Source organism: Anser brachyrhynchus (genome assembly GCF_964034855.1).
Source record: "Anser brachyrhynchus genome assembly, chromosome: 13".
Lineage (NCBI taxonomy): Eukaryota > Metazoa > Chordata > Aves > Anseriformes > Anatidae > Anser > Anser brachyrhynchus.
Genome location: NC_137708.1, coordinates 2,719,249 through 2,741,164, shown reverse-complemented (window position 1 = coordinate 2,741,164; position 21,916 = coordinate 2,719,249). Strand labels below are relative to the sequence as shown.

Genomic DNA, 21,916 nt, shown 5'->3' with positions numbered 1-21,916 from the left:
TGAAACACTTCATCAACTTTGAATATTCGAATGTGAACCTAAAACTAAGAACAGTTTGGAAGGTTGCAAGAGAGTAACTGATACTTTTTCTGTCTTTTCAACCAGAGATTGTCATGACTAGCCTGAAAAACTTACGTTACGATGTCTTGTTTAATGAGATATACAGTATTTTTTTGAGTAGATACTGATAATGACTTTCTTTTTGTATCTAGCAGATGTGACATATTTAGTGGTAAAGACTACTAATGTTTCTTAAGCATTAAATTGAATGAAATCTGAAAAATGATTTATTTCTGCAGAAGAGACAAATGAAGGTCTTCAAAATGAAGAAATTCATCACAAAGAAGATGATCAGAATCCAGTATCTACTGATAATGTGGTATGTATACCCTTCCTTTTCCACTAATAAGACCTCCGTAATGTCTAATGTTGAGGTTGCTGTCCAACACCAGTGTTTTTCACTAGGTGAAAACTTCGTTTGGGTGTGCTGAGAATCCTTCCTTATTGCTTGAGTGCTAAAAGAAATTGTACTTAAAGTACTAGAAGAGAGAATTTTGCGCGTTCAGTAGAAATTGAATACTACAGATGTTTCTGTATTATAACAGTCTAGTGTTCTTTTTCTGGAGCGCAAAGCACAATGCTTGAGTAGTGTTCTGTAAGTATATAGCATAGTAAAACAGTAAGAATTAAATAAAAATTGAAAATGTTTTTCTGTAGCTTTGAGAAAGTCAGATATTTGCTAGTGCTTCCTCTCTATACTTAACCTTGAATCTGTGAGATAAACCAGGGTGATACGTACTCTTCGTTCCCATAATCTCGATAGGGCATTATTTAGATGATTGTTGTTTTCTCACTTGCATTCAAACACAGTTGTTCTTGCTGTTTTTAATTGACTGCAGTGAGACTAGGAAGGAAAGACAGAGGGAGGAGTCATGGCAAATAATGCAATATGTCCCTTTGTTTAGCCTGCCTTCTCTCAAATTAGAAGAAAGGAGAGGAGGAAGAGGAGAGAAGACCCCAAGTGGTAGGGTATTTTTTATCTTAAAAAGTTATCTAGAGAATGAACAGGGGATGGTTCCAGTTCCCAATAACACTCTTATTGCAGTCAGAGACAACAGCAGCTCAGAACATGACTAAAACATTTGTTTTACTTTAATCACACAAAACCTGAAATGGGGAAATGAACAGGAGATTCTCTTTCCTTTCTCTTTCCTCCATGTGTGTGTATATATATATATATATATGTAAAGGAGAATGTTTAATTTTTTTTTTGTTACTGTAAGATCATCTTTTGGATAAACCGAAATCCCACGGCTGTATTTTCTGTGGCTTGCCTGAATAGAAGCAGCAGCCTTTTTCCTTTCTGTTTACCTTAGCAGCCTGCTGTGACCTTAGATATAATCACTGAGGCTGCTGTGTTTGCCATGGAGATGCAGAATGTGAAATGACAAAGGTAAAGGTTTGCAAAGGTGATGTCCAAGAGACTCAGTTCTCCAGTCTACCTAAACTCCAGCGTTATATAACTTGTCACAATAAGAGGAGCAAAAAAGATGACTACTTTTTTCATACTCTGTTTTGAAAACACTGTAGGTTTTTTCTTAAATATTTGCTATTGAAATTGGAATTGCTAAGAGAGTTTTCTTATTTGAAATTCTAATCCATTCTTTCCCCTGCTATCTTAAAGTGTATAATTATAAGACAGTGTGACTGTTTGGCATTTATTTAGAAACTTTTTCTTCAAGCTGAGTCTAAAACCAAAAATATTGAAATCACAGTGTTACTCAGTGCATGATACAGCAGCAGATCTTTGTGACATTAAGCCTTTGAAATGCTGTCACTTCAGCTGGGTTGTCAGACGCTGAAGGACAGAAAATGTGTTTTTCCCTCACTCCCTTCAGCACATGCTGGTGAGCTTGGTGGGTTCTGCTAGTGGGAGCGATAACCTCTCTTTATGGATTTCTCACAGGCGATGAGAAGGAAATTTCCAATGACAGGTCTGCAGGTAGATGGAAGAAGAAACACATCTATGATGTAGTGACAAAAGCTTCTCTGAAATAATACCTCAAGAACTAATGATCAGAGGGTATTGTGTCAGTGTGGGCCCTAACCCACATTGTATTACACAGCATACTAAATAACGTAATAAAATTACTTCAATCTATTACATGCAGTCTCTATTATAAGCATACAGCTACCAAAACAGTGAAAAATAGTAAAAACAACAAAACAGCCAAACCCCCTCTTCTTACACTGCCACTGCTTCCCCTCTCAGAGATCCAGTGAAATTTGTTGTTTTATCTGAGCAGCGATCCTTCTGAGTTCTTGGCTAGAAATGCCAGTCTCTTGTTGCTATTTCATTCAAATTTGTTCCATCTGTTTGAGATCTAATTTAGATACGAATAAAAATAAAAATCTTACAGGTGCACTAAAAACATGTAATTTTTGAGCTTTCTCCTATGGAAATAACTTCTTAATTTTCTCACATAAGAAGTCTGTCTTCTGGGGAGAAAAAGCATGATGTGTAGAAGTGAGTGAATGTTTTAAAACTTGAGATACGGTTATATTGTATTTCTGTATTTTAGACAGCATAAAGTTGGCCTTTAACATTTTAGTTTAGATATCTTTAGAAAACCCAATATAAAACTATCACAAGAATTGTTGTGAATCAAGGGAAAATGTCCGTGTTTATGCATTTGGGACTGTCTTCTGTATCAATGCCTTACACTTTTTGGGGCGTTTGACTTGCCCTACGACCAAAGTGGGCCAAAAGGGCACCTCTTCTATTTCTTTGGCAAGAAGTAGGTCAGTTAGGACTTGCCTGTCACTTGCTGTAATGTCTTTTTTGCTCCAGAGGAATAAACTTTGATAGTTTTTGCTCTCTAGGAAGTCTTCATCAACGGCTTATGGAATAAAATGCAGGCCATAGTGAGCCGGTATGCGATTTAATGCCAAAATTGTGGTGGCGTGTAGCTCCTCCTCTGCACGCGGCCGAGTCACCGCGGCAGCAGCTCTTAGCACAGTTTCAGCTCGGATTCTTCTTGTGGCTGAGGTGCATGATTGCCACCTAATGGGTGCTTCACAGTTCAGAACTGTTCATGAGCAAACGGGTCCTCTTCCCCTCATCCTGTCCCGTCAGCTGGAGATGCAGGTTGCTTGTCTGATTTACACATTGCATATTTGGAATGAACCCTCTGTTTCTGTTTCAGAAAATAGAAATTATAGATGATGAAGAAAGTGATATGATAAGTAATTCTGAAGTGGATCAAATGAGTTCTCTTCTGGATTATAAGGTGAGTAATTTGGACTGTGAGATGCTCAGCAGGCTAGTCTTTCACAGGAGGTGCTGACGGGTCCGCCTGCGAGGAATTCTGCAGAGGTTTGTGGGAGCCTGCAGCTCCCCTGTCAGGAAGCCATGGCACCACACACCATCCCCGCAATCACATCCCCTCGTCCCATTTATGGGGAGTTTGCCCTAATTTTAGTGCAGAGGGAGGCAGGAAAAACTCCATTTGTGTGGAGCAGCTCTCCTACCAGAGCTGCAGCCATCTGCAGCTCCTGCCACGTGTCCCAGAACAAAGCAGCAATTTCCTTAGCATCTAGAACAAAACTTTATCTTCCTGTGCCAGAATTGTTCTTTGGAGTGCTATGGCATGATTTTAAATGCAGCATGTTGCTGCCAGCTCTGGAAAGGGACATAACAGCTGGAATCCTCTAATAAAATGGAGGGAACAGAGAAATAAGTCATCCTAACAATGTGGTGCAGGACGTGTCTGTAAGCGGTAGTTGTGGGTTGGAGGAAGATCAGTTGGATACCCGACAGCTGCTGTCTTCTGCCAAATGGTAAAGGTTGTGTGTGTGTTACTGCTCTCAGACGAGTTGCCACAGTTCTGTACTGTGTATTGAGCGGGTTTTTATGCATCTAGCTAAATTTTTCCATTAGGTACAGGTACGCTCTACTAATGATAATCGGTTATCAAGATAATGAATAGATCATCTGTTCAGAACAAAAATTACTCCCTCAAGCGTGATTTTCCTGGTAAGGGCAGTGCAGAATGAATATGGATAGGGAATGACCTTTTCATAATGTCACCTGTCACCAGGCTGAAAGGCTTGTTGTGACAGCATGCCCTACAGAATCTTGTTTGTTGTTTTGTTGTTTGACATTGGTGATTAGTCTTTGTGGCGACGTGTTTCGCGCATAAATCTGAATCCCATCTTTGGCTGGCAAAATCTATTGCTACATGGGCAACTTGTTTCTATCTAAAAGATAGAAAAGTTTCTATCTAAAAGAAAGACATTAAGCTGATTTCTTTATGAAAGCCTTAAAATCAGAGCCCAACTATTTATCCCTTACTCTCAGAGCTGTTATGACCTGAAACAGTACGGTGAGCAGTGTTTTGATTGAAGACACCTGAATTTTCAGGATGGAATACAACAAACAACAACTACATTTGAAGGCTTGTTACACACTTCCCATTCATCACCTACTTTCACCTTTTCTTACCAACTGAAGTTGAACTACAGCCAGTCTAGCAAATGGAAGCAGGACTATCAGATCATTGTTCTGTATTATGACAAAAATATTTTGATTAAAGCAAAATGCTAACTTTTGTAAGTTCAGTATCAGAATCTGTTTATGTAACTATTTACTGCCATCAAAACCAGCCATCAAGGAACATTTTATATGCAGCACTGCCAACCTAGTTAGTCATGTGGCTGCCTAATAAAGGACTGCTTTTTTTTCCCTACTTCCTTTCCATATTGAAAGGGAGAAAATTAATTTTAGCTTTACTCTGATCAACAGATAGATTTAGCATTTGAATCTTACATACCAATCAGTTGGTAAGTTTGAAGGAAAAGAGACACTTGTAATAAACTGAAGTATGTATCAAATCTGAATTTTTAATCAAGATGTTTGTTATTTCTGTATAAAAGAAGTGATTTGCATGCACAGTGACGTATATTTATATGAAGGTTGGAAAAAATGTCTTTTCATCCACACTGTATAGAGATTACTAATATTACTCCATTTTTGTACATATGTTACTATTTATTCTGTAACCTGAGAGTTCCTGGGGAGGTTGGTAAGCTTCTGCTTCATGATACGAAATTGGGCTGCACTAGAAAATGCTAGTAATGAGTGCAGTAATTCTGAAATGCCTTGTCTGCTTGTAATGTGATTTGCCATTACACATCTCTTTTGGAGGGTAGTGAGAAGCGAAATGGCATGTGCCATTTTTTCACTTAGTACTGATTTTGGCAGGAATCATAACATGCAGTTTTACCTATTTTCACTAAAAATAATCGAATACAAATATGTTTAGGTGTCATTACAATGATGCAGTACTTATTTATTCAGTATTTATTGTTTCCAGAACTTTATGTAATTTTCCCCCACAGAATGAAGAAGTCAGATTCATTGAAAATGAGTTGGAGAATCACAAACAGAAGTATTTTGAATTACAGACATTTACTCGGAGTTTGATACTTGCTATTAAATCAGATGATAAAGAACAGCAGCAGGTGAGTCTTAAAGCAGATTTTAGTAATGGGAGGTATTTGTCATTTTGTGTTCTGTCATTTCCTTGTTTTTAGTCCTTAGTGCCCAGAGGCTCCAATTACGATTAGGGCAGCATTGTGCTGAACGTCTTGCAGACAAAGAAAAGTTGAACATATAAAAGAAACATCCCACAATCTACACGACCAATGACATGGGGAAAGTATTACTTTTACAAAGGGACAACCAGTGCAACAGCATACACTGAGCGAATTTGATTCATCTGTTGTGAGATGGATCTAGGAAAAAAAGCCAGACTTGTTCAGTTTTACTGCACTGCATTTCATACCTAGCACTTCTTGTAATATTTGGTTGGATCATGTCCTGTATGACTAATGTTCTCTTTTCTTTTTTCTTTTTTTAAGGGATTTTGTTGCCTTTTTTTTCTCTTCACCTTTACAGTCTGCAATTTTTCAGGTGTAAAAATAGTAACTATAACTTGCAAGAAAGAAACTTAGAACACCTCCAAAATAAATTTGTCTTCTAGTTGTTTTTATAATTCTTTCATAAACCAATGTGAACTGAATATAAAGAAAAGCGAACTTGAAGTCTTTTGAGATAAATAATGTAACAGTAAAGATCTTGTACACAACATCTATTTCTATCCCTTGCATGCCCACAGTATAGCATGATTATAGGTATGTTAAAGCTTTTGCATGTCCAAAATATCTGAATAAAATAAATGAATATAGATCATGTGGTTTTGTCCAGTTTGGGGGAAAAAACATTTTGAGTTCTTTAGAGAACAACTTAAGTAACTTATGGGATTGTTGTTCTAAGATGCTCATCTTGGACAGTGTTCTTCATTTCAGTATCTGTCAGTACTGACCTTGCGGGGGCTGGTTGGTTGTTTTTAAACCATCCAATATGAGTGCTGACCAAAAAGCTCAACAGTTTTTTCAGTGTATGTTTGAAAGATATTTAATTGCTGATATAAAATATACCTAATACTGCATTGTAATATTTCTTAAATTGTAGGCACTGCTCTCAGACTTACCTCCTGAATTAGAAGAAATGGATTTCAATCACACGTCCCCAGAGCCTGATGATACCTCATTCAGCTTGTCGTCTTTATCGGAGAAAAATGCCTCAGACAGTTTGTGATTATTTTTTTTTTCAATTATTTTTAACTGACAAAAAGAAACCCCGTGTAACGTGTAGGTTTCAAGAGAACAGCATTTTGCTATCCACTGTTCTTCAGTCCAAAACAGAAAGCCCAAGGTGAAGTAGACCTGCCTGAAGGATGACTGTAGTACGTAATGGCTGCAGTTTGCAGTGTCAAGAAGTTTCGAGTGTTGTTTTTGCTAAATGAAAGAACCGTGTGAGGAAATGTTTCACTTTTAGCAGTTTGGCCTTGATTAGGATAACTTCTGACTTTCGAGAATAACACTTGCTCTGTAGCGAAGTCCTTTTGAGCAGGGATCCAGGAATGGAAAACAAATATCCTATTATACAGACAGCTAATTTTTCAGAGTTGCTTGCTCACCAGTCCCAGTTTTATATTTTTCTCCATTTTTACTCAGGTAGGCGGACTAAAAATTGGGAATCCAAATAAAATAATGATTTTTTTTTTTGAGTTGTGCTTGAACCCTTTGAAAATCTGAAATTAAACTAAAGTGTTCTTCATTACATGACTTCAGATTATTGAATCTTCTATTTTCTGACCAAAATAGCTGAAAACACTTTGAAAGCCTAACTGAATAATTTGAATTATCATCAATAAATTATTAATGTACAGAAGCAGTCCATACGTGTTGTAACAAATTAGATTGTGGGAAACCTGAGAGCTGTGGAATGTGACTTTCTGATGTTGTCACAATAGCAATGGGTTTAGATATGTTTACACTACTGCTTGGGGTTTATGAATGTAGTTACAGATTTTCTTTGTCCAAGTCTGAATGCTAAAGTTTATTGTTTTTAAGTATTGTTTACTTATTTTTCAACAAACTTTACTCTTTTTTATCAAGACACTGTCTTAAATCCACAGCTGTCATTGTGTCCTGAAAGGCATTTAAGTATTTGGAACTGAGCATTGCAGATCTTCATGTGACCTGTTTTAGAAGTGTCCCTGTCTGACGAATTTTTTGGCAAGTGCCATGTTACCGTTGCCATTTCTAAAATGTGAGCTTGATTGCAGGCAGACTGAAATGAATTCTTCCTTTCCCGGCTGTCATTCACATTGAGTCTCGTCACTCATCTGAAAGTGGATGTGCAGACACATTCAGATAAACTTCGCAGGGCATGTAGGTGCATGCTCCTATTATTAATGCTCTATAATTTCTAATGTGAATATTCCTCAGCAAGCATTTTTGAAACGTACCTTACATCAAATAATGATTTAGTCTGATGAATCCCTATTCATGCAGTACAGTAAGTAATCCCATTAATTTCAGTGGTAGGCCCTAGGTGTAGCTCAGAAAATTGAAGAGTGTTGCGTGGGTGGGAGTGGGGACAAAAACATTTTTTTTATTTAAGACTGGGATTAACTCACCAACTTCAGTTTTTTCTCAGTCTGGTCTGGTCCTCCCTAATTACTTCTGCAGATTTTCTTAGTATCTGTAGTGAGCTCTGTTTTTTCTTTTCTTTTTTTTTCTGTTTCCATGTTGTCCTTGGACATGGGGAGTTTGTAACTGTACTGTTAAATGCCAGTTGCATAAAGGATAGTAGCAGTTTTAAAAGTTTTTTAGAGAAAAAAAAAAACAAAAAAGGTTTCACAGTTCTGATTACTCTACAATTCAATTAGTATTTGGTCCTCAAAAGACCTCTTGCCATCTATTATACAGAGTAACCCCACAAAAGGATGCTGTTGGGCCTGTATTTGAGTTTAGATAATAAAACTCAACGTGGTAGCCCATGAGGGAGAGAAGGCACTCTGCGTAACCAGTGTGTAAGGGGCAGGTTGTTCACTCTCTTGCTATCTGAGCTGAAATATCCCATCCTGGCTGGCAGAAACATCCTCATATCCTTACTCAAAGGAGGAACAATATTTTACATCCCTGCTGAAATGACCACCAATCTAAAATTAATTAAGGTTCGTGAGCAAAGATCACAATACTATTCTTCAAATGCGAGATAGAGCTCAACTGTAATTCTGCTCACTGTGGAAAAAATACTTTACAAAGGGTTTTTTATACTGAGTTAACAATGCTCTCTATTACTGTTCTCTTGGGATAGGAAATTTGTGCCCCTGACAATAAAGCCTCTTGTTTCCTGTGAGCTTTGCTGAAATAATGAAAAAATAGTACTGAGATTTGCCACTATTTGGACCCCGTTTTCTTGCTGCTTTTGCTTAAATTCCCATGACAAAGGGCAGGAAACTCTTACGGAGAGTTCTTGATTTTGTGGTCAGTTAAGTTATCCACCTTTATACAAGAAAATTTTCATTGCTAGTAACTGGTATTTGCCCTGTCTTGCTTTTATTTGATGTGCCAAATAAATTGAAGTAAATAGTTTTGAATGAACTACTGTCAGGTTCAGGCAATTACGCAAGCCCCTTTTCTCAAGGAAGTGGGAATCGTCTTTAGGATGTGCAGCTAAAATACTAGCTGCAGTCACCACCCCCGTCGTCCCTTCGGACGTGTCCTTCTTTGGTCCTTTTCTGCTGTAGGGTGACAAGACAAAGCAGAGTGAAGTAGTCACAAACACGTGACAATAGTAGAGGCTATTCAGGAGGAAGAGGTATGACTTATATTCCTGCATAATGACATACTGTGTAAGATCACACTGCACAGCTGTTCTGCGCACTTTTTCCAATATCAGTATGTACTTCCTGTCGTAGGTAAAACAAAACTCTTATTGCCATATTACCGTTGCTGGTTACTTAAAATGTTGCGGCAACAACAGTTTTGTAGTTCAGTGGCTGAAAAGCAACACGCTCGCTTCTGAGGCTCCGTAACACAAAGCGTAACGGTCCTTCAGAGTTACGGAAAGCACATACTGAAGTATTGCAGAATAGACGAGCACCACACATGCTTTATGGCTTTGTGATTTCATTTTTTTTTTGGTTTGCTTGTGTCCCTAACAGATTTAATGTGCCCCTCAAATTTGCAGATTACGTCCAGATCCTGGTAACTTGTATCAGTTCAGCTGGACCTTGGAACAGGATGGTGGAATTTGGCGTTGTTGCCATCCGTATTCCTGACCAGCTTTGTCTTAGCAATTGTGCTGAGAAGCATCAGGTTCTACTGTGGAGTTGTCAGGATGCTCATTTCCATTCTGAGAGTTCTTCAGGTGATGGAAAATGATAGTGATAGCTCTCTGGGCCCATGACGTATTTAGGATTTTGGTTTGTGTTTATTTCCTCTGCTCATAGGATGAGCACAAAAGCATGCATTAGCTGGTTCAGCATTAGCACAGACTTTCTATGACAGAGAAAGCTAATGTCGCGTTGTGTCATGACGAAAGAAATAAGTCCCCCTTGCTGTTTCCCTGGTTTGGATCTGTGACTTGAATCACCGCCGCAGCCGAAGTGCTGTGTATTGATGTTTTCATTGTCTGGCTGCTAAGGCTCTCATTTGTTTGTCCACGGAAGATGACTTGGCAGGCGTTGTTTATTCCCAATGCATCTGTTGGAATATGAATGGCCAATCTTTCTGAAGAAACCAAAGTGGAAAAAGGTAGTTCGGAACAGACTCTTTACAACAGAAACAGGGCGCTCTCCTTTCTTAAGGAGCAGTGCAGTTCTTTGCTAGCAAGCTTGCTTGTTCTTAAGAAAGCTGCTTCCTGAAGCTATGCCTCTTTTCATTTCCCTGCAGATGTTGCTTCTGTCAAGTGTAGAGGTCTAACAGGAGTAATAGTAAATATTCTAATAGGTTAATTTTGGCAGATTTAAAAGTAGGCGAACAGATGTACCATACAAGTGTCAATTTTCTTGAGTACTTGGCTCTTGAAGCAGCACTGCACTTTAATCTTTCCAAGTATTTCTTTTCTCTAAGGCAATAAAAAGTCTGAAAATGACAAGCAGATCATGGGCTTTGCAGTCCTCTGAGTTTAAAAAAAAAAAAAAAAAGCTTCATTTTCTAAATTTGGGAAGCAGCTTGTCAGGTCTATTAACCAAATGGGGACAGTAATATGTACCGTTGTGGTTATGGAGCTGAAATGATAGGACAAATCAACCATATCATGCACGCCTTTATTGTGGAAATTACTGCTTAGAATTCATCAGCTATCCGATTCGGGGTCTCTGTTGCACTACCGTATTAGTAACGTTAAAAAGAAGATAATGCACAGCACTAACTTTTCCATAGGTACTATAGTCGTAGCTGACTGTTGGTCTCAGGATACTGATAGAATAAGATAAGAAAATAATATGCTTAAATGGAATAGCACACAGAATATCTGAAACATGAAGAATTAGTAACTTTTAATATTGCAACCAAAAGTGTAATTTACTACCTCCAGTCCTGCTGCCCAGATCCTTCAGGTCAGCCCGTGAATTACAAGGCTGCTTTCCATGTTGGAGGAACTAGCGGCTGTCTAACTCTCAATTTTCATTTCAGGACTCTGCCTTTTCTGCCCAAAAATAATCATAACACTTTAAGTTATCAGTTGTGAGGTGCCTGGCCAAAGTTAGAGGATGGTAAGAAAGCTCCAGCTAGTTATTAGAGAAAACAGGAGCTGGTTTACAGCGTTTGATTTATCTGACCAATTAATACTTCAGTACATTGGCCAAATGTTGAAAGTTATGAGCAAAAAATAAGAAAAAAGGTACTACAAAGTGCTTTCTGTGGCAGAATAGGGTTTTTACTCTTGACTAAAGAGTATTTGTCTCTCTAAGATAGTGACTGACATTTTGGTCAGAAGACAACACAGAAAAGAGGCAGAAACTCGGGCTCGTGGTGGTTGTTTGTTATTGTTTTTAGACAAAAAAGCAATCCTCTTCAATAAATGATGCTTAAGAATGTTTCTGTAAGGAAAATGGTTTCAGGTCAGTGCTTGGGTTATGGTGAACATTTTACTGTATGACGGAACTAAGTAAATCTTTTCCAACTCTGTATTACATTTTACACACACTACCTCTGAAACATAACACCACCTTTAAAACCACACAGAAAATGTGAATTTAAAAAAGTTTTTATAGGCAATAAATTATTTCCAACACACATTCTTCAATTTTGTGCTTCTTTTTTAGTTGTGTGACATGTTCTTTTTTTTTTTTTTTTGGTAATTTTAGTATATTTTATGTACTTGTCTTAAACACAGTCTGTGGACAGGGAAGTAATAAAGATGTGATACTGGGGAAAAAAGTTCAGCATATGTTAACAGTAGTAAATATTTATATAAAAGTTCAAGGATGATACAGTAAATTTTTGTAGCTGTACAATTTTTGGTATAGCTGTTGTAAGAAATGGATATTATACTTAGAAATACTCTGGTAATAAATGATTGTCGTAATGTTTCTTAATACGTTGTAGATTAATTTATCAGAGAGATCAGGCAAATAACAAGTCTCAGCAATGTAATGAGAAGGAATAAGATTTTACATTTTCTGAGATAAAACATTTCATAAGAATGTTCTTTTAGTGCCAGCTATTACCTATTTTTTTTTTTCATAACAACATGCATAAAGATCTTGTAGGAACTATTTTGATTTGCTTGTAAGCAAGTGTTAAGTTAAAATGAGTCAGTAGCAAGCTAAGGCTTATATGTAAATGTAGATCATGTTTTGTAACAAGGTCCCTATAATTTTCCCCATCCCATCTCTCTCTACAAAATATATGGGGGGAGGTTGACAGAATGAACTAGCCTCTTCAAGCTGTGGCTTTGGGGAGGGAATGAGATACAAGGAGGCATTTCAGCTGAATGGCAGCAAGGAAGGTCTTGGGGATTTTATTAAAAATATATATATATAAATAAATAGAAAAAATTCTACACCTTGGACAATATGAGCTTCTACTTTATCTCTGATTTTGTGAAGTACAGCTTATAAAGTCATTGGAGAATCCACTAAGTCATGTTGGGGAAAATATTGCTCTCTAACGGGAAGTAATTTCTATGATTTTTAGAATTACTGAGAGTGTGTATGAATATATGTACGCATAATTATAATGTGCACAGATATAATGAACACGATCAACCTATTAGCACCTGCAAAGATATTTTTACTTAAAATACTAATGTAATTCATCTAAAATATACTTGATTTGCTCTCATTTTTGTAAGTTTTACTATATTGATTACATAGTTCTGAAAGGTTAAAAAGGAGTAAAATACATCCCTGCAAATATTGATTAGAGTTCAGCTCTGCAAAACCGGTAACTTTAGGCTTGGAAATGCGTTAAAATGCCCCTAACAATGGTATTTCTAAGTGCTCTTGGCATATAAAAAACCTGCTGTATTTATGAAGAGGTAATGAATCTTCTGCTAGGATAGTTTGTGTTTTAATTTCCCTAAAGGTATTAGTTTGACTTATTTTTTCTTCTCAAAGTTTAAACATTATTCTGTATCATGGATGTTTTCATCAGCTTACAAAGCATAACATAACTGACCAGCTTAGAACTAGTATGATTTCTTTCCGGGCCGATCTGTCAAGCCTTGTAACCCGAGTGTGTTAATGACTCTCTGTGAAAAATCAGTATTTATATTGCATTTTTATTATTTGTATCAGTACGTGTAGCAAAGAAACTACTATAAATCCTAAACTGAAGTACCTCCGCTATAGTCCAGGATGGATGATCTTGGCTTATTTGAGAGATGGATGCCTAGTGAAATATTCCATTCATTTATATATATTTTTTGTTCTGTATATATAAGGGTATTTATAATTCTGTATTAACAGAGTCACCATAAGAAATGCTTATTTCCTTCTTTAGAAGCCTGCTCAGCTATTTTTATATAAAATGTTGGTCTTTGCCTTATTTTTTTTATTTTTATTTTTTTGTGAAAAGTTGTGCCATAGGTATTTTAACTTATCCACAGCTGGTTTACAGAATTTGCTTTGACTTATTTTATTATTTTTTTCCTAAAATTATTCTAAATTGTTTTCTCCTCCAAGTGTGTGTCAAGATGCTATTTTCTTTTTTTCTTTTTTTTTTTTCCTTCCCCCCCCCCCTTTTTTTTTTTGTAAAGTTTTGGAGGATATCTTCATATGCATGCTTTGGTAGAACGAGCTTTTTCTCTGTAGCTTATTGTTTATAGTTTAGCAAAACCTTTCATTGAAAAAAAAAATGAAGTAATGCTTGTAAAAATGTATCTAGAATGGCCCAAATGGTCAGAGCAAAGGGCTATTTAGCATTGGTAAATTTGTCTACTAGACTCAAGGATATTTTTCTACGTCTGTCAAGTTTGGGACTATGGAGAAATGAAATAAAGGTTAACTAACTCCTTTTCCTACATGAAGTTCTCAGTTTCTATATTTACTATTCACATGTATAAAACTGGACGCTGCGTTCGTGGAACCTCATTCCTTAATCAGTCCGGATGTCCGTGTAGGTCTGCGTTGTGAAGATGAAGAGGGATGGATGTGGTAGGGCCTGGAAAGGTACGGCCCTTCCCGCGGGTTAGGCGTTGGGTAGTGAAGCATTCAGCTAACCACTAACAGTTTATAGAGAGGCTCTTTGGGTTTCTGTATGGAACTTGCAAACCTCTATCTTGAAACCCTTTAAAAAATGTTCTCCCTTTCCATTACATTATATGTTTCCATAAATTATACATTAATTAGCAGGGAGTTACAGGCTTAGTTATTAACATGCAAAAAACAACAATTCACACTAATTCAGGTGAACCATTAATGTTTAAAGTGCTTTTTAAATTATTTATTTTTAAGATAAATGTCAGCTCTAAGTTGCTGCTAATCTTGATACCAGGTCTTAGCACTTAATCTTCAGAGCTAAATGCACTTGCCTCTGACTTCAGCTGGGAATCTAAATAATTGGTTTGACTCCGTGATAGAAATCTGCCAAAACTTGGAGGTGCCAATTACTGTTTGCTGTGCGAGCAAGTGTAGGTGATGAATATAATAAAACACTACAGCTGTCCTGGAGAGCTTACGTGGTGCTGTGCTGCAAAAAAACAGGACTAAGGCGAAAAACTTAAATGAGTTCAAGACCAGGACTAGCAAGAGAGAAAAACAGCTGCAGGAAATGCTGTGTAAAAGGGCTCTGGTTCCTGGGAGCTGGCTTCCACGCATGGCACAAGCCCACAACCCCTCCAGGACGAGTTCCTGCTGGCAGTGTTCGGGACAAGGCTCCGTGAGCACCCATCCATCCCCCTGATCAGTTTTATTTGAGAGGGCTCGTGTTCACAAACGCTGCCAGGTGGCAGTCTAGCTGCGTGCATACGCATGCATCGTAGGGTGTAGGCACACGCGCTCACCTCTTGCTGCAGGTGCATGGGAGCCTGATTACTGTTCGTTTACAGAGACTTTGTTAGTAAGATTCTCAGTCCTCTGAAGTCAACTGAATTCATCCAAAACTTGGCGTTAAGACCCAATCCAATCTCAAAAAACTGGCCTTTGCAAGGGTAAAACTCTTAACATTCAAAATTACAAATAAGCCCCTGCCAGTAGCAAAGAGGGGCTAAGTCATGCTTTAGAAGGACTAACTTGTTATGGTCTAGACATTCAGGAGAAGGTATTTCAGGCATTTCTCCTCTCTCCATGTCCCCACACACCCTGGGGCAGGGCTCAGCACCGAGTGTGCCCACAGCAGCAGCTCTTGTGTGGCCATTCCCTGCCGGGGCAAACCCAAACCGGGGGCTTGTAGGCTTGAGAGTTCAGCTCTGAGAAAGGTGGAAGCCAAAAAACTGAGATGATGAAACCTACGTTCCGGCACTGACACAGCCGCACAGCTCCAGTTATTCCCCCCCACAGAAAAGCTGTAGAGGTCACGAGCGTCGCAGCCTTGTGCTCCTGGTGGCAGCCGGAGCGCAGTTACGGGGCTAAAAGGATGCAGAGGGGGAGATTAAAAAAGTTTGGGAGAGAAAAGCAGGTAAATGAAGAGGAAGCAAGCATGGCAGACACACAAGCTTTAGTAACAAATTTGCCGGTGACTGAAATTGAATGTTTGGGGGGGGGGGAAGAGAGGAAAAGATGCGATGGCTGTGGCTGCATTGCCACCTGGTGGCGAAAACCTAGTAATTGGGAAAAAATGCCTTCAGCTGTCCCCGCGCTGTATTTTTCACGAGTAACTCTTAATTTAAATGAAAAATAAATGCAGTATGAAACTGAGGGGTCAAGCATTTAAAAATCAGGAGACCGAGACCAGGCTGAATGTGCAGCCTTAGTTCTGCCCCCTGTTCGTCCGTGGACGTTCTGCTCAGCACCACGTGCGTGTAGCTGGAAGGAGAAGAGTGTTTGGTGTGGAGATCCGGAGCCCTCGGGATACTTTCAGATTTGGTTGTTTCTAATTTTTCATAATCACCTGCTGAAGTTCAGCCAGTGCGCTAACCTAACCAAGTCAGTCCTACTTCAGTGTTTTTGAAATCCAGTGCAGTACAGAAGTAGTAACTAAATAGGACTTTCAGGATAATATCTAAAGAGTCTCGATACCAGTATTTGTGCTGAGCACGTAAAGAACAAGCATGTGTGTGTATCAGGTAAACCAAATTTCCTGGGTCTGTCCCAACCTGAAGGAAACTCTTCCCAGAAATCAAGCATCCAGGGACTTGCAATATGATGCTGAGCCTTCCAGCTATTTTGTAATCTTCCCTGTCAGAACATTGTGTTTCTACAACAAATGCCTGTAAAAGAAAAGCTAGCAAAAAGAAGATAAAATATTACCTGCAGTCATCTGAGGAGTACTGAGGAGTTGTGTGTGTAAAGTGCGGATACTGTTCAAGAGAAAGGTCTGGAAAACTTGCATAAAAGCTGGCATTCAGCAGAGGGAAGGTTTTTCACCAGGAAAGAGGCAGGCGTAGGGTGCCCAGGGAGCTGCTCTGGAAGGAAGTGATGCCTGGAAGCTCTAGCTGTGATGCCAGATACTGCTCAGGATGGTAAGAAGCCTCTCTGTGCCCTCTGTTCTTGTGTCCCCCCCCCCCCAGCAAGTGGGCCGCTCACTCCATCTCCGTGCTACTGCTGCAAACCAAAATACTCACGTGGGCGTGGGCAGTGCTGGGTTTGCTCTTTCTGATGTGGCCAAACAGAGCATTCAAGGACTTTTACACAATCGTTTGTTCTTCTCGTGCAGCAGCTTCAGCCACGTCCAAAGTATTCCCCAGCAGCTCTTCCCTGGCCTTGTCTACAGGCAGTGGATAAGGGAAAAAATATAAATAAATCAGAAAGTGTTTTCTGGTTATTTACTTGCAGTTGTTTGTTTCATTTTAGTGGGGAAGAAGCAAGGAGGAAAGGGAGGCTGTTATTCCTGCCAAAGAGAACTGAAAATATCCTGACCTTCTCTGTCATTTTATCTGAATTTTTAGATATTTTTCCCTCGCACTGGAAATCCGCAGTAATCTTTGGCTGCATTATTTTTTGTAAAAAATAAAATCTGATTTCTAATTTTTTTGAAAGTAAAGTTTTCCCTAGTCCCGATCTTTCTGCAACCATTTTCTCTGTTTAATGTGAAATTTCAGTTAATGGTCTGTTACTGGGCTCTTTCTTCAGCAGTGTTTTGGGTACAGCTGGCCTCACGGAACAGGGATGGGGGAGAGGGGAGGATCCTGTGCTGGCACTTGCTTGAACCAGCCCCGTCGCTTGGCCTGGGAGGCCTTGGAAACAAAAATGCACTGTTAGTATCCGGGCAGGAGGCCAGCTGTGTCATCTGCCTCTTCCTGAAGGGAAGCAGGGTTTCAGGGCGAGTGGAGCTGTGTGTAAAGCCCCATCCCAGAAAACAGCATCATTCCCGGGATTTCATCTGTCGGATCCATGTGAACCCAACAGAAGGTGATCCTTCTGCCCAGGCTGCTGCCTCCTTGCTTCTCCTATGTTGCTTAAATAATTACCCAGCAAAACGCCCAGACGTGCTACACAGCATGCCGTGAGCAGAAGCCCTCTTCTAGCCCCCTTTTGCTATTCCCTGTTTCACAGGGAATGAAAAGAGACTGAGCAAAGTGGGAAATTATGAAAGACTCAAGAAAAAGCGGGTGGAGGTGGAGATCAAGAACAAACCCATATGGAGGCACTTAAAAGCGAATTAACCCCCTGACCAGCAAGTACCCCCCTGGTCAAAGACGACCTGAGCCTGCAGCACGAGAGCAGCAACAAGCACCAGGAGAGCACGTCCCGAACGGCCGAGGCACCGCCACGGCACCCACGAGCAGGTTCTCACCGCAGAGACCGCCAGGGAATTTGCCTGTATTTAAATGTTCTCTTAATACTTTTGTTCTTTAATATCTGCAAAACCATTGCAAGCAAAATCCCTCCGATGCTGGGCCTTATTTCCAATAATAGTAAGTAAATGGCTCACTGTGATCTCAACTATAAACAGATTTTATGAATTCTGCCAGAAATTTAATATTGAATTATTTCTTTATGCCCACATGTCTTTCCTGCTTTTCTTAATTCTGCCAAATATTTAGCTCAGCAATCTCTTCTCTCAGCAACCCACACTCCCCTAGCTACATAATCCCATTTTTGGACCATTATTTAAGATTTCAGCATTTTCGCAGAGCTGGCCAAAGAAGCGAAACTGATCTGAGAGGAATAAAGCGAACGAACTTGGTCAGCTCTTATCTGTGGACCGTGGTAGTCACTGCTCGCATCAAATTTGGACGAGCAAGCAGCAGGGACTGAACCTAAAATCAAGAAGCCTGTGTGCGCCATTAACCTGCCCCGTGCCCTGGCCAGCCCCATCCCTCCTTTTCCCCCTCCCTGGGTGCACGGACCCCTGGCACAGGGACCTTGTTTGTAACCCTTCAGGGAAGTGAAGCAATTTCCACTGCTTGCTCTTTCCGAAGCAAGCACTGACCGTTTTCTTTATTTGCAATAACTCGCTCAATGCGCTCATTTACACTAAATTCTGAGAACTTGGAGGATAAGAATAAGTGTTGGTGACCATCACTGTGCACCAAAGGGCCAGTCCCCTTCGGAGCATGCCTTTTGCCTCCCAGCTGAACTAAGAGCCACGAGATGGATAGGATGGATATCCTATTGCGTCACACCTCACACGTCACGGTCACACTTCAGAAATATCCTTTTCTGATTTTAGTTTCATTAAAATGTTATCTTTTTTTTTTTCTTACAAACCCTGAGTGCTTCCCCAAAAATGTCATTTCTTGCTGCCATCAGTGGGCTATGAGCTCACTCGCTGCCTGCTATGGTCTATTTCCTCACTGGGAAACAGGATGAACACATGCCACTTAATTTTCAGTGTGTTGCTTATTTGTCTAAATGGCATATGTAGAAAAAAAAAAAAAAACACAGAGAAAATGATGCTCACTCTTTTTTGTGTGTGTTTTTGTTTGATTGCTCAACTATCAAACGCAGACAATGATTGAAAATGAAATGAAAAAAAATCCACATTTGTGCAGGCCCTCACACCAAAGAGTTAAGCCACCTGTGTAGGCTGTGTAAATGGTCTGCTCCCGCTGCGAGGCCCTTACACCTTCCTGCTGAAGAAGCCACCTACGATGACACCCAGAGGCTTGCTGCAGCTGCTGGCTCCGTGCCCGCAGCCCCTGTGGCTGGTGCCCCGGGCACAGTACTGGGGGAACGGGGGCACCGGGGGCTGCCAGAGCCCCGCAGCCCCCGGGACGGGGACGGCGGCAGTGCCGGCTGCTCGCTTCTCCCACGCTGAGGCAATCTGTTGATTCACTCTGTAATTGATTTGGGCAGCTCGAAGCAATTGGTTTCCAAGATACCACATCCTTCAGATATTTAAAAAATCATAACTCTGGCAGTATATTATATTTAAATGTCGATGTATAATGTGTGTGTGTGTATATATATATATACAGACTCATAGGTCTCTGTGTGAATTGAAAATGTGTACACGGGAAGGGAAGCGTGTGTATCTGTTGCATCTCATCCAAGGAGGCTGCTGGAGGTTCGGTGGGTGGCACCTCTGTGAGTCACGGCACCGTCAACATCTCCGCACAGCCTTCGAGTTGCTGGTTTATCTCCTGCACTGGGTTTTTTGGGTAGAGCTCAAATTAACACCCTGACCACGTGCAGTTATGAAAGATCAGTTTCAGATTTTTCTTAAAAATACAGGGGCAGTGACCAACTCGGCAAGATACGTATTATTTGCTGTTTCTGTGGGAAACGTTGTGGTGCCTCAGCATCTTCCCCACCTGACACTCACTGTTCAGAGCTCGGTGTCACTGACTGGCCACCACGGTTCTCCTGGGGGCTGCTAGCGGTGATGGGATGGCCTCCCACCTCAGCAGATGTGGTGCCAAACGCAGTTTAGATGTGGTAGCTGCTGGTCATGGGGATGCAGTCACTCCTCAAGCTGGCTCTGCTGGTGCAGGAGCAAGGACAAGTTTGGAGGAAGGGAGATTTCCTGTCCTCCCTGCTTTGTCATTCTCATACAGGAGCCGCCCTTGTCGAAATCCTGAGGTGTGGCATGAGCAAAGCTTAGGCAACGCAGTTTTCCTCCCTTGTTCTGAGGCAAAGACAAGTTGTAAAGTGTATTAAGAATGGAGATAAAACAAAGGTTTGTGACCATCGTGTTTTAGGTTTGAATTTAAAGCCTGGTTCCAAGATCACCCAAACTCTCATTGTATCTGTCTCTTGGGTGTAAGCAGCGGCAGGAGACCACACAGGGACCATAACCAAACAGCCAAACCAGCTGGGAACTGCAGGTAACAAAACCAGATTTAACCGATGGACATCAGTGTAAATACATAATGAGAAAGAGAAGCCTGTAAAAAAAGGACAACTGCGTGAGACATGCAAATGCGGTCTAAGGAAGGGTTTGAGTACATGAACGGACTTGTGGAAGGAAGAACAGCTTATTGACAGCAAGGACGGAGCACCATGAAGGAGGTGAAGCATTTGCTTTGTGTTCACTGTAAATGGAGAAAGGTTGCAGATGTACCAGACAGCAGGGACACACGTACAGGTCTTGGAGGAGAAAGAAAGAGTGGCAGGAACTTGGAACCAAACCGCAGGAGCCTCCTCACTGGGGTTTAGTCAGAGCTGACCTTGGGCACTGCTGCCTTTCCCTCTCCCATCTGCCTTTCTGGGGTGGCACCAAAGGGCTACGGCAGCGGGGCAAGGGAAGAGAATGGGGGAGATGTGCAAAGGGAATCAGGGGGCATCATCTTCACTGCTGCCTTCAAAAAAGGCAGCAGTCAGCATTTAAGAGCTAAGTGGCAAACCCATTACCTGCTGCCTGTCCCTTACCAGCACTTGTTGTTGAGACGAATTAAGAAAAACTATTGAGTAACACCAAAATGCTTCAGTGCAGTTCCTGAAAACATGGACAAGTCAGTTTTGATGCTGAAGTGAAATTCACACTGTAAATTAGAAATATGATTGGAGAAGTCACCCGAACATAAGCTTGTCACCCAGGACTGCACAAATTGAGCCTGGCACACACCAAGGAGGTGCAGCATCCTCAGTATGAGTCCTGGTGTTGTATGTGTACACACCTCTTTGATGAAGTGGCCTGTAGGTGTATCTGTGGGACATAATAACAGTTGATTTTGGGCTCAATAAGGGGAAAAAACTAAAACATTTTAGAACTGTATTGCATGTAAAAATAAAATGTGTGCACAAAGTAATAATTTGTATTAAAAGCAATAGAGTAATTAGAAGCAGAAATTCAATCAGTTAGTAAAACTCCTGATCAGGAGGAGTTTTAAAGGCTGTATTTACACTTATCCAGTACTGATGCTGGGTTACATATTGTTTTCCATATCCTAACAATTTCAAAATGATGAGTATTTTTTCTAAAAGTATGTCTTAGTTCAAGGAAAGAGATCTTGAACTGATTCACCTCATGCTCGGAAATAAACAGAGTTGTACCAACTTCCTCTATCCAGATCTGACCTGATAACTCTAATTTACGCTTTTTTGGAGACTCCTTCAATGTATTAGTCATTCAAATATAATTAGAGCTTGTAAATGTGTGTTTTTAATTTGTAGTAAAAGGAAGAAGTTTAACTTCTAAGTGGCTCTTGCAAGAACCAGCTGGGAGCCACGGAGCGGCGTTGTGCAGTGCTGGTCGGGAGCGATGCTGACTGCTGCAGAGGGACAGCCTGGCTGAAGCAGACCTTGCCCAGATGCTGTTTCTGAGATCTTTCTGGATACACCACACCAGGATTATAATAACCCACGTGTCAGACTGGAGCTCTTGAGGTCCCTGAAGACTTTGAATCTCTCAGGAAATCTGGAGGGCCATGCAAAAAGGTTTTAGCAGCTCTCTGTGAAATCGATGCCAGCTGAAAGATGGACAGTCTGGAGGCAAAACAGCTGACTCGGTAGCACTCAATGTGCTTAATAATTTTCAGCACACTTGATAAGAAATTAAAACAAAA

The 21,916-nt window shown here is 40.3% G+C and overlaps 1 protein-coding gene and 1 long non-coding RNA gene across 13 annotated transcripts in view; one reads left to right on the top strand and one right to left on the bottom strand.

Annotated features, from left to right (window-relative positions):
- The window catches only part of HDX (highly divergent homeobox), a 51,870-nt gene extending 37,982 nt beyond the window's left edge, over window positions 1–13,888 (top strand). For 10 of the 12 annotated variants that reach the window (XM_080554400.1, XM_080554401.1, XM_080554394.1 and 7 more), the window contains 4 exons: window positions 300–379; window positions 3,207–3,290; window positions 5,401–5,523; window positions 6,536–13,888. In XM_080554400.1, the coding sequence (XP_080410526.1) occupies window positions 300–379; window positions 3,207–3,290; window positions 5,401–5,523; window positions 6,536–6,661 (413 nt within the window). In that variant the 3' untranslated portion in view covers window positions 6,662–13,888. The other 2 variants (XM_080554397.1, XM_080554396.1) reach the window with 1 other exon arrangement.
- LOC308177341 lies at window positions 13,568–21,452 on the bottom strand. Its single transcript, XR_013939023.1, has 2 exons — window positions 16,589–21,452; window positions 13,568–15,433 (listed from the first exon to the last, which is right to left on the bottom strand). It is a non-coding gene; the product is annotated as an uncharacterized lncRNA (long non-coding RNA).
- Window positions 21,453–21,916: the final 464 nt, after the last annotated feature.